Raw genomic sequence first — 16,366 nt, 5'->3', positions numbered from 1 at the left:
GCAACACTAAGGTTGTGGGTTCAATTGCCATAAGGGCCACCCACTTAGGAGCTGGATTCGATGATCCTTTGCAATTCAGAATATTCTGTGATTCTGTAAAACCATATGGCTTCTCACATACATAGTAAAATCCACAGTGTGTCTACTGGTTCCAATGGCCTACACAAGGCTGTAGGTATTTTCAGGATCAGACCTTAATTCAAAAGAAGATTTTACCAGTTTTATACATGAATGTCCTGAAGCACATCCTCTAGCTCTAAAAACACCAAACGTCAATTTCTGAAGATAAGAGAAGCCCAGATGACAAATAATTCAGGAATGTTACTAGTATGTGAAAGCTAGATGTGGTACTGGAGAGCTCTCCCAATCTTATTTGTCAAGAGCACTCCAGCACATAAGTAGATGGACATAACAAGCACATAGAGCTTAAGTAGCTCACTGTCTAGTAGTTACACTGTGGTCTCAAAGCCCAGTGGAAAATGGTGCAAGTCTAAGAAATCTGGCAGAATGGTCAGAGCAGCCCTTGCTTACTGGGGCACAAACAATGTGAATGTACTGAGCTTTACTGAGCTGTTTGTGGGGATTAAACAGAGGGAGAGGAGATTGGGAGAGGACAATTTTATGTCTTGTCCCAATGCAGGTATAGTGATTTCTGACCTACACCTATAGATAATTTTTGCTGTTTTCTTCTAATGCAAATGTGGGAGGTCCGGAGAGGGCACAAAATTCTGCTTTTCCCTTAAGTATCTCAGTTAGATCCAAAGGGAAAACAGCTGTGCAGACAGATACTTTTAATACCATCTTAAAATATGTCATGATCTCCATTTAATCTTTTTAAATTAATACAGATTAAAAATATAATACAAGCATTCCATTTTAAATCATGGAAATCAGTGCTTTACTGTAGCCCCCCAAGAAAATTTTGCACCAGGGACTAAAAATACCACCAAGGCTACCTCTGGTTTAAAAAAAAAAGTCCTCACAACAACCTCTAACATTATTTTATTATGAAAAAATCTGAAATATGCTTTCAAAACAGGAATGTTGAGAGATTGTATTAAAATAAAAGCTGCATTTCTCACATCTCCATTGCCAAATGGGTTAGCTCAAAGTAGCTTGTTGCTATGGGAGCTATTCCAATCCATGAAGTTACTCTCACTTCTCAAATGAGAGAGTAAAAATTTTCAGTCAGTCAAGTAATTTAAATAGTTGAACATCCATTAGTGATCCAGAATACAAATCTTCAAAAACTTTAAAATCCATTCTTCTAATCATCTATTATGATTTCTGATGCACCCTAGTTCACCCCTGATATCTCTGAAGCTACTTGAAAACAATACTGGATTTCACTTGCATCTGGAATTAAATTCTCATCTGTATTATACTTGGGTTGAGTTCAGATATTTGAAAGATTTCTGTGGTTTAGTAAGCAGCCAGTATATTGAAACTAAAACTACTTCCTTTGGTTTGGAAAAGAGAAGCAGCCAGAAATCAGTTCAAACAGGCACGAAAATATATTTGTCAAATTAGGGAGTACACAAAATTTCAACAGGAGTAACTTCATGCTAACATTTCTGTTACTTTTAGACTTAGAGGTAGTGATGAAATTGAGAAGTCTACAGGTAAAGGAAATCATGGTGGAATGTCTTCCATTAGGGAGAGTCACTAGAAACAAGCATGATCTCCTACAAGGTGCAGTGGTATAGGGATGAAGCAATTTTTGTTTCATGCTCTTGCCAGGTGCCCAAACTGCCAGGTGGTACTACCTGTTCCCACTCAGAGCAGCATGTTCTTTCCTGTTCCTCTACTACCATCTCCAAGTCAACTATACTATTCCATCACTTCTTTCTCAGGCTTTTAAGTTGCCACCAGCTAAAGGTACTAAAAAGGTGAGACTACAAAGATAATCACAGATAGATCTAGCCCCCAAAGATAAATAGATCAGCAATGTGTTTATGTTTCCCTGTTTGGAGACAAAACCTATAGCCAGTACTGTCTCAATTATACATATTTGTCTCACAAATGGCAGTATCATCTGCTGACAGATGAGTAAATACAGCTGATCTGTCTCATTAAAATGAAGAACATGGTATCTCCACTTCTCTTTTATACAGCAATTAAGTTAAGGTAATTCCTTACAAGTAAGGGGCAATTTTTCACTACAGATGTATAAGCAGCCAGTATGTACTCTGCAACTGGCAATTTTACAACTCTACTATATAAATACATATATATATGTATGTAAATGAGATCATATAAAAACCCAGAGAATATATTTTAAAAGCCCTGTGTTCAAGCAGACAACCAGAAGTAATTAATAAATTTATGATTACAAACAAACAAACAAGCAAATTTCCTAAATCTCAGCTAAGGATGCAAATGATTCTATGAAAATTCTATAATATGTTTAGTGATCTGTTTCAGCAATATAAACACTTCTGGAAGTTTCCAAACACCATGTGAGGGGAAGGTCAACAAGCTGAAGTACAGAATACATGACATAACCCAAACATACCTTTTGTGGCTACCCTGACGCAGTCGATTTTAGTTTCCTGTGTCAAACAAAGAGGAAAAAGGTCACATCTTGTGTTTCTAGACAGAGAAAGTCATCCATTATCCTATTCTTAAAAGTACTGATAAAATGTCAAAGCAGAATGTGCCTCATTCCATATTTAACTGCTTATTAGCTAACTCCAAAGTGCTTTCTTAATATGGACAAGCACTGCTTGGGTATGGTACGTAAACATTTCACTGAAGATTCATCTAAAAGTAGAAAATGTGAAAGATATTCACAGGAGCACAGGCAAGTGTTCAGCTTTTTAACTGGCAACATAATGACCTTGGGAAATATTTCCTTTTTTTACACAAAGTATAGTTTGAGGCATCATGTTAGACAACTTTAGGAAGAAAAAATAATCAATGGTGTTTCACATTTGTGCACCGTCAGTGCACTGTGAATGAGGGAGCATTATGGTTTCTGGCAGAAAACATTTCCAGGCTGTCAGCACAGACAGCCAAAGCTTATCAAGAATTGAAGGGCTCTGGGTTGGTCTGTCCAGGAAATGAAAAACAATTCCAGGAAGAATTAGTCTGATGAAACATGATCTGTGAGGATCCTTTTACACACTTTTCATTTCAGTTCCATCTACTTCGTTTTCCTTTTACTTTGTTTGCAGAAAGGGACCAAAAAAAAAAAAGTGATTTCTAATTCAATCAGGACAACCAAATGAGAAAAAGGGAGATCAAGATGTTACAAACGAAGGTAACAGGACTGGACATGCCAAGCCAGATGTGCTAAAACCCACAATTGTGTTTGGCTTAAATGTAACGAAAGAAATCACAACGTTTTCTTGTTCAAAGCAAGGAAAAAAACCAAAAAGGAAGAAAAAAAGCCAGTCAAACACAGTCACTGGACAGCTTTTAGCTAATAAGACAGAATGGTAACATACTACTTTGCCTGCTCACTACTGACAAAACATGTGGTTTTCCCCTCCTCTTTCCTCTAACCTTTAATCATTAAGCAATATTATGTTAGGAAAACTGCTATTTTTTAAACTCAGTGTGTTAGATTTCACGGTTACTTCATTTTCTCATTAGCAACTAAATTGGGCATCCTGCTAGTTGATGCCAATCATTTATTTACACACAAACACTGTATAAAATCGCGCCTGTTGCAAGACCTACCCCATTGGCTCTGCTAGCAGCTTGAAAATAGATGCTGTAGCTCTTATGAGGAAGAAGAGGAGTATTCCAGAAACCACTGTAGGTTTTGTTATCTCCAATAGTAAAAGGTTGAGCAGCTAGTAAACCATTGGCTGGAATCTCTGCAGCAAAGTAGTACTGGGAATTCAGGAGTGAGGCATTCTGGAAATGAATGGGCACTGGGTAGCACTTCAGGATTTCAGTTGTCTTTTTGGTCCTCCGTGGGCGCTCTTCCTCAACAACGATTTGATAGACACTAGGAGTGTAGAAAGGAAAGAACAAAAGAAACAGTGGTTATTTTAAAACTTGGGCAGTCAAACCATCCTAAAACCATAACAGTGTACAGTATTTATTGGAAAAAAAACCTGTTAAAAGTAAAGAACAGGAAAGAAATACATTTTAATATTCAGGTGTATAAATTTGTGGAATAGATTCATGTTTTCAAGTTAATTTTGTTCTGGAAAGACAAAAATAGCCATACACACCACAGCTTTTCACACAAGTGAATGCACAGCACATTTTCCTGTTCAAATTCTGGTTCAGAAAAATTGTGTTTAATCAGTGCTAAAATGTGAAATTAAGTATTATTTTGTTCACCAAAGCAAGCATAAAGCTATAGAGTCCTTTCTCTAACCTGTTATCTTACCTAAATGAAATTAAATTAGTATTAAGATAAAAATGAAGACATAAATTACAGAGACATAGGGACCAGTATTTGCTTAACTGCTGACATTATAAGTATTTATAAAAGCACAAAGCAAAACTTCAGTGGCATATTGACTATTGCTGAGCAAGAATAAAACACTTTTTGATAACACTATTATCACTCAGCAAAGCACTTTCACACATCTCATAGATAACCATATTTTTCAGTTTCTGCATTCTGCAAAGCAAGTCAGTTTGCACTTGCAGTCTCTGCTGTACTGGGACCTACAGAGAACAGTCCATCCCTCTCCACTGTAAAGGTGCTATGGACATTCAAACAGGAACAAAGAAATTGCAATTTCTGCTGTATATGCAAACAGTGTAATCATTATACCCTTGCAGTTGCTGTAAAAGACTGAGTCAGGGCTTTTAAATTCGTGATGTGGGAAGTCCATGTCTCTAAAGAGGACTGGCTTACAAGTTTATTGCTTCACTGGGGACCAGTGATTCTTAATCAGTATTTGTCTCCTGGAATCTTGAATCCCAGTAAACAAGTCAGACTAGATAACTGATGTCAAAGTGGCAATGTGTCCACATTTTTGTGTATCATCTACATCCAGTAACACTTTATGATCTTTCAAGTTGACAGTTCATAAAAACCAGGAAACTCTGCATAGAAAGCTTCTTAACGATGAAATATCCACAGTTTTCTAATGTGTAACTGTTCTGTCATCTGTAGTTAGAGAATTATGTTTACAGAAGATTCTGTCCGAAGTACAGGGACACATCGGCTGAGCTTCTGCAGGACCATCTCAGTCTGGACCAAACAGGGTTTATTGGCTTAGTCATATCCCTGCACAGCTGTGGCTACTTCCCTTCTAGAGGCAAACCTGGTTTAGAAATAAAGGGATGAACTGTCCAATGACAGGAGGGATGGTGCTTTAAGCAACCTGGAGGGGAAGGCATCCATTGACCAGATTAGGGGATCAGACCAGATGATCTTTAAGGTCCCTTCCAACCCAAACTATTCCATGATTCTAGGACACCAACATTTAAGGTCTGCAGAGTCGTTACAGTCAAATATCACCAAGGGGTAGAAAATGCCAATTTTCTTGACCATCTTACTGTTTTTTTACCAGACTTATTGATCATGTGCCACAGACCTTGTTGACTGTATTTTTAAGATCTAGCATCTCCAGTAGGAGATGCTGTACTTCTATGCTCACAAAAAATGCCCACAAAGTTAACACTGGGAATGCACCTTTCCTTCTGCCTGATTTAGACTTTCAATATGGTGGAGCTTTAGCTCAATGTTAACACATTTAAACCTATCTGCCTTCATGAAGATGTCTACACATCTACAGTTCCAAGAGACATGAGCAGAAAGAAAGTGTCCACTTATGGGTCAACCTAATTGCTTCTCAGATTTCATTGATTATAATAACTAAATACTCAGCTCACATGTAGACATCTAAAAGCAGACACTCAAATTTAAATGCTTTAATTTAATGCTGAGCTTCACGCAGAAATCTAACCATGCATAAATTTAGTATAGCCAGGGACAGAGGAATGTCTTGAGGGTTCACTTGAAGGCCTCTGCTTGTACATTTTGCAGCTCTGTGCAACAAGAGATATTCTGCTTCATATCAAGCAGAAACATTTTCATTAGTTGATTAATTCCATGCTGAGTAGTAAATTAAGGTCAATCCACAGCAATGTTTCTTTGGTCCTGTGGGAACTGATTTGTAAAAAACCTAGCCAGAGAATATCTACAATAAAATCTTGGTTTTTTTCTTACAAATAAATTTTTGACATGATTTTCACAATTGATTTTCTAGAACAAAACAGAGTTTCTTAGAACTGGGACTCCAAGCTACTTGGAAGACAGCATGTTGCCTCCTCTAACTATTAATTTGCAATATTAATCTACAATAAATACCATTTGCAAACTTAAATGGAGTATTGGAAAAAAATGCAGAAGGTGATGTAAGCATTCATTCTTGCAAGATAGTGGAGCTGGATATGCTTGCCTAATACTCCAGCAAATATAAGAATCCAGCAGTTTCCCTAAGCATGATGGATAGCAAACTCAGTTACTTCCCCTTGCAGCAAGCCTGAATATAAGAGGGACTCCAGACCAGACAAGATAGTATGACTTGTTTCAGTACTGAAATGAGGATTCTCTTAATTTTTCACTCAGTGATTAAAGCTAAAGACAGTAGACATTTTAGAAACAAATCTGTCATTAAAATGCTCCTTTTCCTGTGGTAAATCCGTATTTATTTATATTACATGCACTACTCCTTGTAAACCTTTTAGATGCCTGCCATCTACTCATTTTCAGATACTTTAAAGAAAGAAGTTGACTGGAGCAATTTCAAACTCAAAATGTCTTTTAATCCTTACTCCACAAGACAAATTAGATTTGCAAGCATCTAGACCTCAAATCTATTTGCTCTTTAATAATTTAAGCACTGAAAGGTCAAACAACTCTTTTCTGTTCCCCTTCATCAAAGTCCAAGTGCTAATGAAAAATAACTAAATCCTATCTGCTGGCCAATTTCCACACACTGCTGTTTCTCTGATGTAAATTAACACATTATGAGCACCTGGATCAATGGAAACCTGACAGAATTTTACCAGTGATACTTTTTACATTTGCACAAATGAGATCATCTTGCTAATGATTTTTACAAAATTACCCCAATTACAATTATAATCCAAAAGCTTTCTCTAGGTCTTACAATTAATATTACTTTCTTTAATATGTAACAGCTGGACTGCCTACTCTGAAAAGGGTTCAAGCCCAGCGAATTGAGCTAGCACGTGCCACGACTCTACTACTCTTACATATTAGTCAGATTTCTGGCTTGTTTGAAGTTGAATTATTCCTTTTCCACACCTCTACATTTCAGAGAATAAAGTCTTCTTACCTGTAATCGAGAAAACAAGTCCTACACTACAGTGAAATGTGCCAAAAGCATATCACTTATCAGCAGCATTTAGACTGATTTTCCAGAAGCAAAGAAATGTAATTTAAGTACAATTCATGTTACACAGTTCTGCTAAAGAATTTCAATGCCTTGGAAATTAAATTCAAAATTTATTTTTATAAATAAATAGTTCGTTGCTGCATTGGGAAAGGAACACATGACAGTTATTTTTAACCTAGGATTCAAATGCTTCAAATTTGGGGATTAAAAAGGTGTATGGGAAAATAAAAAAAATTACATTATTTTTACAGTGCTTTTTATTCTAACAATTCCAAACCAGTTCCAAATTTAAATGATTATGCAAAGATACAGATCTGAACACTATATTTTAATTATTGTAAGAAATTAAACATAGCAGGTCTCTCAGATATTTATTGAATTTGGATTGCTTAAATTGGAATGGTGTGTCAATGTCTGATAAATACACTAACTTTTTTTCAGAGCTAAAAAGAGACATGAAAGCAGAAAGAAAACGTATTAGCATGGTAATAAAACATGCTCAGAGTACTTAAACAAAAGACAACTTCAAAGAAGACTTAAGTATATATGTAGTCTTAACTCCATGAAATGATGGGTTTTGGTAACCTCCTGAATCAGGACATTACTCCACATTACTGGAATGCTGTAAATCAAATTTTAATTAATCAAAATCTCATTCAAAGTTACAGAATAACTTTCCAAGAAGGACCTATTGGATGCAAACATAGACTTCAGAAGTCTTCATATAGGAGTATGTACATGTACATACTTAACATGTACAATCTAGGCATTTATTGAAACTTATTAATCTATAATTACACCTAATTCCAAAGTAATTCCAAATTGCAAACAAAGGGAAAACAAGCTTGATTACTTCATTATCAAACTGTCAGCTCTATTATTTGTCTCTCTAAAACAGTCTTGATGTTTTATATAACTGAAGCATTAAAGAAATTTTTAGAATTAATTTCACAGAAGGGAGATGGCCTAAGGAACTGAATATAGACAAAGACTATCTGAATTTATTTACTAGTCTCAATACAGCTGCTGTGTGTCATCCTAGCAAGTCAATCAACTATTATGGGCCTCAGAAATCCAGTTGTAAAGTAAGAATAAGAAACTTTCTCAATCCTGCTTCAATTGTTTAAAATCTCTTCAAATTATTATCCTTGATTTTTTTTTCCCTTAAGAAATCTACAAAGCCTGCAAAGCTCTTAAGGTCCACTAGGAGTGCCCTAATAAGCTGTGTAAACTATTGGGCTACCTTTGCAGACTGTCGTGGTAACACTCTTGAGACTACTTTGAAGTTTTCTGCTCACTGCTGTAAGTTCATGCTTTATTAGAAATATAGAAAACCAGTACTTTTGTAGATCTATTTCTGTATTTTGACTTGCATGCTTACTTTGTCTTAATGCTTATAGAGTAAAAAAACAGAATAACCCTTAATCTACATATTGACCATTATTTCAGTTATTCCCACAGCCCTATTTATCTGCATGCTAGAATCACTTTACTGTATTTTTCTGCTAAAATACCAGTTCCAATAGAGGGCAAAATTAAGAAACCCAAATCCCACCCCATTATCACAGCTCTAAGTCCATGAAGAACCTGATTGCTCAAACCATAAGAGTCCCCACAGTTTGTAGGGGGGGAAATCTGTAGACCCTGCAAATTCTTCTATCGTACTGCCATTAAGATTTTTAAAATGTATCAGTTGTTTTTTTCATGCTTTGTATCTAAAACTTCATATATCTTTGATTGTCATGTGTTATGCAATTTTATTGCCTAATATTGCTTCTTGAAAAGAATACAGCCTTTGGACAGTTTTTTCTGTGTAATATGCAACATAATTTCAGCTCTGTCATCAGCTGTCTCTGACACGGTCATATCATATTTATATGGATTAGCACTGGAGATACATATCTATTTCTCCATGCCCTTATAATGCACTAGATTCTTGTAATTCATCCCGTAACTTCAAATTTTACAGTTCTAGAAATTATATGTAATTACACACATGTAATGCACCTTGAAATGAAAGAGGGAAATTACTCTTTAAAGGACAGGAATTAATAATTTATGGTTAGCAGGCAAATAGAAAAAGGCTACAAGAAATTGCCACTAACTCTCCTCCTACTGTGCAAAAGCCTTATTTATTATAAGTGGATTAAACAAAGGTGATGAACAACCCCTTATTTATCAGGTGTCTCATCATCACAGCTACACAGGCTTTGCCAGTGGGTGAGGAGTTCTAGCAACACCTAATATACAGTGAATAAAATATACTCTGTGTGCAGTCATTTCCAGAACGGATTCAATGCCAGAGAACCAGCTGAATAGCAGTCCTGTCCTGCTGACCACTGTCCCTGTGACCACCTTGCATATTTTATCAAAGGGGAAGCACGCATGGTTCAGCTGTGGACTAAAAGTAAGACCAGGGAGTTTTTGATTAGCAGCAGGACAAATGAGTGCACCTACTAATGATGGAGAAGGCTGTTTAAGGTAGACACCTCTATTTCAGGGATGTTTTATTTGGGATATCAGATATTTTCTGGGCTTTATGCAAAATACAGCATTGCTCACTATAGCTTTTTAAAAAAGGTGAAGAAGCTTAAAAAAAATCTCTTGTAGGAACATAATGTTCAGATATGAAAATATAGAACTTAGGGTGAAGAAAAACAAGCAGACTGAGCAAAACCTCTAAATTGATGTTACTGTACCCACAACAATGTCAACAAGTATTTTTAAAATCTTAAGTTAATATGTAATTTATAGGGGGGGGAGCGATTTAGGCAATGCCGCAAGTAATATTCACGCAACACATAATCATCAAAATTCTTGCAATGGTTCCCATTTAAGCATTTGACATACTAGTGTTAGAAGTGTATTTCCTGGTTTTTTGGCTGAGCAAAGGGAATCTTAAATCCTTATAGCTTTTTGGAGTGAAGAGAATCTTAAATCCTTTTAACTTTTGGTTTGCATCTTTACTTGAAGCTAGGAGGTTCCATGTAAACAAAAGCTGCACCATTTTTTGGAAGGTTTCCAACTATGAGGCACAGTTGTTGCCTCACAAATGCAGAAAAGATGCTAAGTAAATAAAATACTTTGTGCTACCAGCTTGTTCAAACTTGAATGGAATGATTCTACTTTTACATCTGCCCTTATTTACTAGCTTTGCAGGTCAAGAGATAAGTCTGGTTAGATTCTCCAAGGCATGGCCTTTCTAAATTCTCAGGAAATACTATTACTGGCACCTGAAATTTTCAGCCCATGGGGGAAAAAATAAAATTCAAGGAATCTTTTGGAATCAGACCTGTCATGAACATAAGAGAGACTAATATTATACAACACCTCCATTGTCATGCAAGGAGCCCTATTTCTCAGATCAATCACAGCAGAAATACCTAAACGGCTGTAAAGGAGGAGATAAGACAGCTTAGGTTCAGTCCCTGGAGATAGTGCCAAATGTAAACTCTCAGGTGTCGTAATAAGCTTTATCTTCACAGACCCAAGTCCACTGGGGAACAGTATCTGGTTTTTAATGTAAAACTCCAAAGCTTCTTTGTGACTGCCCAACTCTTTTGTATGGATGGTCTCAAAGACTTAAAAGTCAGCATTTACAAAGGAGATTTTCTGGGGAAAATACATCCAAGCAAACCTCTCCTTAGCATTCCTACGGTTTTATACAGGAAATCCTGACAATTTTTCAAATTGAAAGCATTATGTCACTGGAAGTTAAAGATATTTTGCTTGTTCTTTCCTCTAAGGACAGTCACCAGGGAAGGATATGACAACAGGTCCAATTCCCTTGAGAAGGAAAACATTTGCTACATAGAATCTCAATTGCAGAAGAGATAGGCTCTGAAAACAGTAATTTAATGGCCACCATAAGTTCACAACACATTCAAATTCTTTTTTCCAGATGCAGAAGAAAAAATACATTTCTCTTTTGCAAATCTGGACTCCCTAGGATTTAAGGGACACATCAGAGCTTTGGCTCAGAAAATCGCATGAAGAAAATCTGCAAGGAAAAGGAGACAGCGATGCATGCTCCTTCCACTTTCCAGGGGCCAGATGGGTGTCACCTAGTCCTGATGACACTGTGTGTTTAACTTTTTGTTTTATTTCCTAACGCAGAGATTCATTGTTTTAGAGAATCTAAGCACACTTGTCAGGGACAGAGAGTGTCCAGCTAAGAGTGCCCATCTTCAGCCTCATAACTGCAGGAAACCATAACACCTTTCGTGAAACCTTTCTGAAATGTTTCTGCCTTTAGATTCAGTCATCACAAATGACAATCCAAAATACAGTTTTGTTTTGTTAGTAGAGAAGGGGAGAGAAAGAGTGAAAAATCTTACAAGAATTTAAGTTTGTAATACTTTGTTATTTAGCAGGACAATAAAGATTGTGGCAGTAGATAATCTGTACTTGGTTTTACAACATATAGCCTGCTGATGGACTGCAGTTTTAACTTTGTCCCATCCATCCTTTGCAAAAAATCAATAAATTCAATACATATGCTAACCTACACTTGTTCAAAAGAAGTATTAGTTTACTATTGAAACAGCATATTAAAATTTATAAGACCCATTTGCCCAACAAGTATATAAGTGGTGGTTAGACATAACGCCAACAATATTTGTGGCACAAGAGACTGCTCTGTTATTGTGAACTGGCAAGGGAATCAAAACTGCTCTCTCAACCCTCCCAACCCCCCATACCCTTGATGAAATATTGATGAAATTGTACTTTTTTTCTCCCTGGTTATACCACTGCATGGTTAATTATTTGTAATTATTTAAATACTGGTGCCCAACTAGGACTTGGCAGTGTTGTTACTGCACTGGCCTACAAGAGCGACTGCCATAATTACCACAAACAGGATGACAAAAATGACAGGATGCAACTATGTTTTCACAACTGTTATGTACATTGCTACAGCTGAAATTCCTTCATCATCAGTTTCCCCAGCCCTATTCTCCCAAGGGCTGAATACTGCCCTATACTGATACGATCCATCTGATGAGACATGTCTTAGTAATTCTGCATACATAGAAATAACCACGTCATTCTACCTTTCTTTTTCCTCTACAAGCCACCTCTTTGCTATTTTGTGGGGGAAGTTTTTAATTATTGTTTCTTCTGTTGAAAATATTAAATGTTCTAAAATATTGCAGGCCACACCGCCCCCCCACGATCAGAAACATACTTTTTCTGAAACACTTATAACTTCACAATGGCTTGTACTCTCCATACTTAATACAGATTTATGTACTTGGCTGCTTTTTCTTCAAATTCAAAAATGTCAAGAAAATATATAAATTTTGTACGCAGTCTGTAGACCAACACAATACAAAGTGAGTACAAAATGTAAATAAAATTAAACCTGCTTAAAATAGTACTGTTTCACAAGGAGTTCAAAGCAGTTTTCTACAGGTGTAAGTAATATGGGACAAGAGAGAATTTAGCTCTATATTCATCATTTATTTCAGCTATTAAATGCTGGACAAGAAAAGGACAGGACATCTTTGACTACAGAACTCCCCTAATGTGCCCCATACAGTATCAATGAGATCAATCTGCTAAATACAGTTGCAAGTGACAAACTAAGAGGGGCTCCTGGCAATGTATTTTGGTGGTGGTGGTTTTTTTCCCCCTTGGGTGTTTTTTGGGCTTTTTTGTTTGGCTGGGGGTTGTTTGGTTTTTGGTTTTGTTTGTTTGTTTGTTTGTTTTTGTTTGGTTTAATTTGTTGGTTTTTTTTTTCACAGAAAAGCAAGAAATATTGCAGACAAGTAACTGTGCATATGAAAAGAGAAAGAGACAAAACAAAACTAGGAAAAGATTGAAATATTCAAGAATACAAAAGTTTACACAAGGCAGAAATGCAGAGAAGAAAAGAAGAAAATAACAGATGATGTACTGAAAACAGCTTGACATGCATCATCTTGTTTGGTAAATAAGAAGTGAAAATAAAAACCAGTAGTAGGAAAGATAAAATAAAAATGAAATCTCCCTAATATAGATACACTTTAAACAAAGCATTTTTAACAACTTACACCCAGCTACTTTTTTATAAATTACACACAGTGTTTGCAAAAGATTTTTTATTTCATAGCTATATTACAAAATCAAATACCTTTTACAAACAAATTGTGCATAATTTATGAAATTAATTTATTTCATATGAGATGAAAAATCTTATTACGTACTTTCTTAAGATTGGGGGGGGGGATGGTTATCCAAGAATGACTGCCTACAAGATGTCTTTACACTCACTGTGATCTACTGAACATTTTTTTAAATTGCTCTGCCAATTGACACTTGACTTCTTCCATAAATAACTCTGGTAAATGTAACCTCATAATATTTTTGGTAAGTATGTCACCATTATCTTTTTGGCAGCAACAAAACATCTCTGCTGATCACTCTTTCATGTTTAAGGGACAAAAACATGCCATTTACATTGAGCAGGTACTGTGTTTTTTAAAGGACATGTGAAACAGAAGATGCATCAAAGCCTTATAAATAGATTAAGACACTACAGGTTTTACTGAAAGAAATCCAGAATGTTGTAATCCCATCTCTATTCCACATGTCATTTGTGATACCCAGCTCCCACCTTCAATATGCTCAGCTCCTTTTAGTATCTCCCAAACACTGGCTGGGAAAGAGGAGACACATGCTGTGGGTGCTTCTGGGCTCCATCCTGGCCTGCTGGTATGAGAATTGTAGCTCTCTGCTGATGGCCCACATGAAATGAACTAACTCATACTCTAACACAGCCTAACTCTCCAGATGCCAATCTGGGTCTTTCACAGAGATGCCAAAGTATGTGAGAAACTCACTGTTTGTGCAACATTCAAACTATTGCTTGAAAATTTCCAAGAGGTCCTCTATTAATGAGGGAAGGAAGGAACATACAGGCAGATGAACAGGATGATACTTAAGACTTCTTTTCTTAGGAAACCAGGAAAAAAGTCAGGTGTAAGCTTTAACTTATTTATGAGTCAGAAAGTTTAATTCTAATCTTGGACATGTAATATAGCGCACAGAAGACAAGGAGTACTCCCTTTCTTCATTTAACCAGTGAAAAGTTTATTTCCTACTGAGTAATGACTCAGTCCCTCTAGGAACCAGATACTATTGATCTCACTCCACATGGGTTTATGCTCTTTTAAACCCAAGCAGCAATATCACTAACTTCAATGATGCTGGTCTAAACTGAACTAACCTAAAGCTTAGATCCTCCAGGGCTTTGAGACCGACTTCATTACCAAGCAGTACAAAACAGGGATGCCTCCTACTTTCTTTATGCTCATCTCACAACTTGCCTTTAAAATTAATGCAAACCACAGAGAGATTGTGAGATTATTTATTCTACAAAATAGTCCACAAAGCCACTATTCTAAGGTCTTCTGGTGGTGAACATGGAAAAACTGAATAAAAAATAAATAAATACATTCAGCTGTTTATTACGCCACTCCTCACCATCGCCAAGTTGTTTACAACCATATATAGGGATCTTTTCCTCTTTTTCTTTAGAGTATTTCCAGTTATTTTAACTTGAGATACCGGAATGGAGAAAGCATGATATATTTACTTGCAGAAAGCTAAACAGATTGTCCCTACCCCCAGCAGAAATAAAACTGCTCTCATCTCAGCTGATCCCCCAGGCTTGACTTCCCAGGCCATCCTTCCCACCACAGCAAGGCTACACTTTTCTGTAGCCAGAAACACACTGCAGCTCCTGACGTGACCATGTGAGTAGGCTTAGCTCTTCATCTTTGCAACAGAGCTCTCCCTTGGGGAAGAAGGGTCTACTCATTCTCTAGGCAACATTGTTGTGTACAAACGACTAAAAAGAATTTAAAAAGAAAGTTGCAGGTATAGATTTCAAGAGGTTATTTCTGCTGTTAACAATGAACAAAGCATTTCAAGTGCAGAGCTTGTTCTGTACTATCCTGCTACTGATCTGCTCTTAATTTGAGTACTTTCAGTAATCACCTGTTCAAATCAAAGCAGTGAGGGGAGATGGGGAGAAAGAGGGATGCAGAGGAAAACAGGGAGGGACAGAGAGGGAGAGGCAGAGGGAGTGGGAAACTTCTGTGTAAAATCCTGCTGAGAAGAGGAATGCCAGTTAGTCACAAGTTATGTGGGAAGTTTTTATAATGAAAACAACCCATCATCAAAGTTACCAAGGTTTATGAAATATTTCTCTCCAGTCTTGTTTACAGATATTTATAAGACTTTCTCCATCTTTCAAAATTTGTATTAAAAATACCTTATTTCCATCAGAATAGCTTAGAGTAACACCCACAATCCCCTTAGTATGCAGTGTAGCACAAAGAAATCATTTTGGTTTATTCCAGTTTAAAGGACAAATAGCAAAACAACTTAGATGTTCAGATTTTTACATTTGTCATGCTGTGGAGGTGTTTGTGCTTAGCAGAGCTCAGAGGACAGTGTGTAACTCTTAGCACAAAGAGTGTATGACCTAAACTGGTCTTGCTCATAAAATACAATAATGAAAACAGTTAATAGCTGGTCTTGCAAAGACAATTTTTGTAGATGCCACATGTCTGATAACCACACAACACTGAATATTTCAGTCTAGTAACTTTAATTTCTCTCAGTCCTGGCTTGATCAAGATAAGATCAGTTCTAAATTGCTTTGGAATATTAGCTGGGTGCCACGAATTTATTTTGTATTCTCTCAACCATAACTCATTACATGGAACTTGCCTGGCATCAATAAGTCGCTGTGGCTTTTGTGTGTGTACGCGTGTGTGGGAGCGTGCGTGTGGTTCAATGCCCTGCTGCTAGGCTATTTAGTGATAAAATCTGATATAATAAAATATTAATTACAGCTGAAAGGTTGGGTGAGAAATATGAACTCAATTACAGTCCCACATTGTGAACAAAGGGCACAGTGAAAAAATCCTTTAGTTATAGATGTTTGGGATAATAAAAGAACAACTAGAACATTAGACTCAAACTGAGTGCTCCCTAAAAGGCCACCTGTTATTAATCTTCACATCAGGCATAGA

General features: G+C 36.6%; 1 protein-coding gene across 1 annotated transcript in view; it reads right to left on the bottom strand.

Annotated features, from left to right (window-relative positions):
* PTPRM (protein tyrosine phosphatase receptor type M) overlaps window positions 1-16,366 on the bottom strand; it is a 341,545-nt gene that overhangs the window by 171,973 nt on the left and 153,206 nt on the right. The window contains exons 11-12 of the mRNA XM_031062267.1: window positions 3,685-3,958; window positions 2,516-2,552 (exon numbers count right to left, since the gene is read on the bottom strand). Coding sequence (XP_030918127.1) covers window positions 2,516-2,552; window positions 3,685-3,958 — 311 coding nt within the window. The remainder of the gene's footprint in view (window positions 1-2,515; window positions 2,553-3,684; window positions 3,959-16,366) is intronic.

The sequence above is a fragment of the Geospiza fortis genome, unplaced genomic scaffold (assembly GCF_000277835.1).
Source record: "Geospiza fortis unplaced genomic scaffold, GeoFor_1.0 scaffold471, whole genome shotgun sequence".
Taxonomy (NCBI): domain Eukaryota; kingdom Metazoa; phylum Chordata; class Aves; order Passeriformes; family Thraupidae; genus Geospiza; species Geospiza fortis.
Note: the sequence above shows the minus strand (reverse complement) of the source record. Positions and strands in the feature narration are given on the sequence as shown.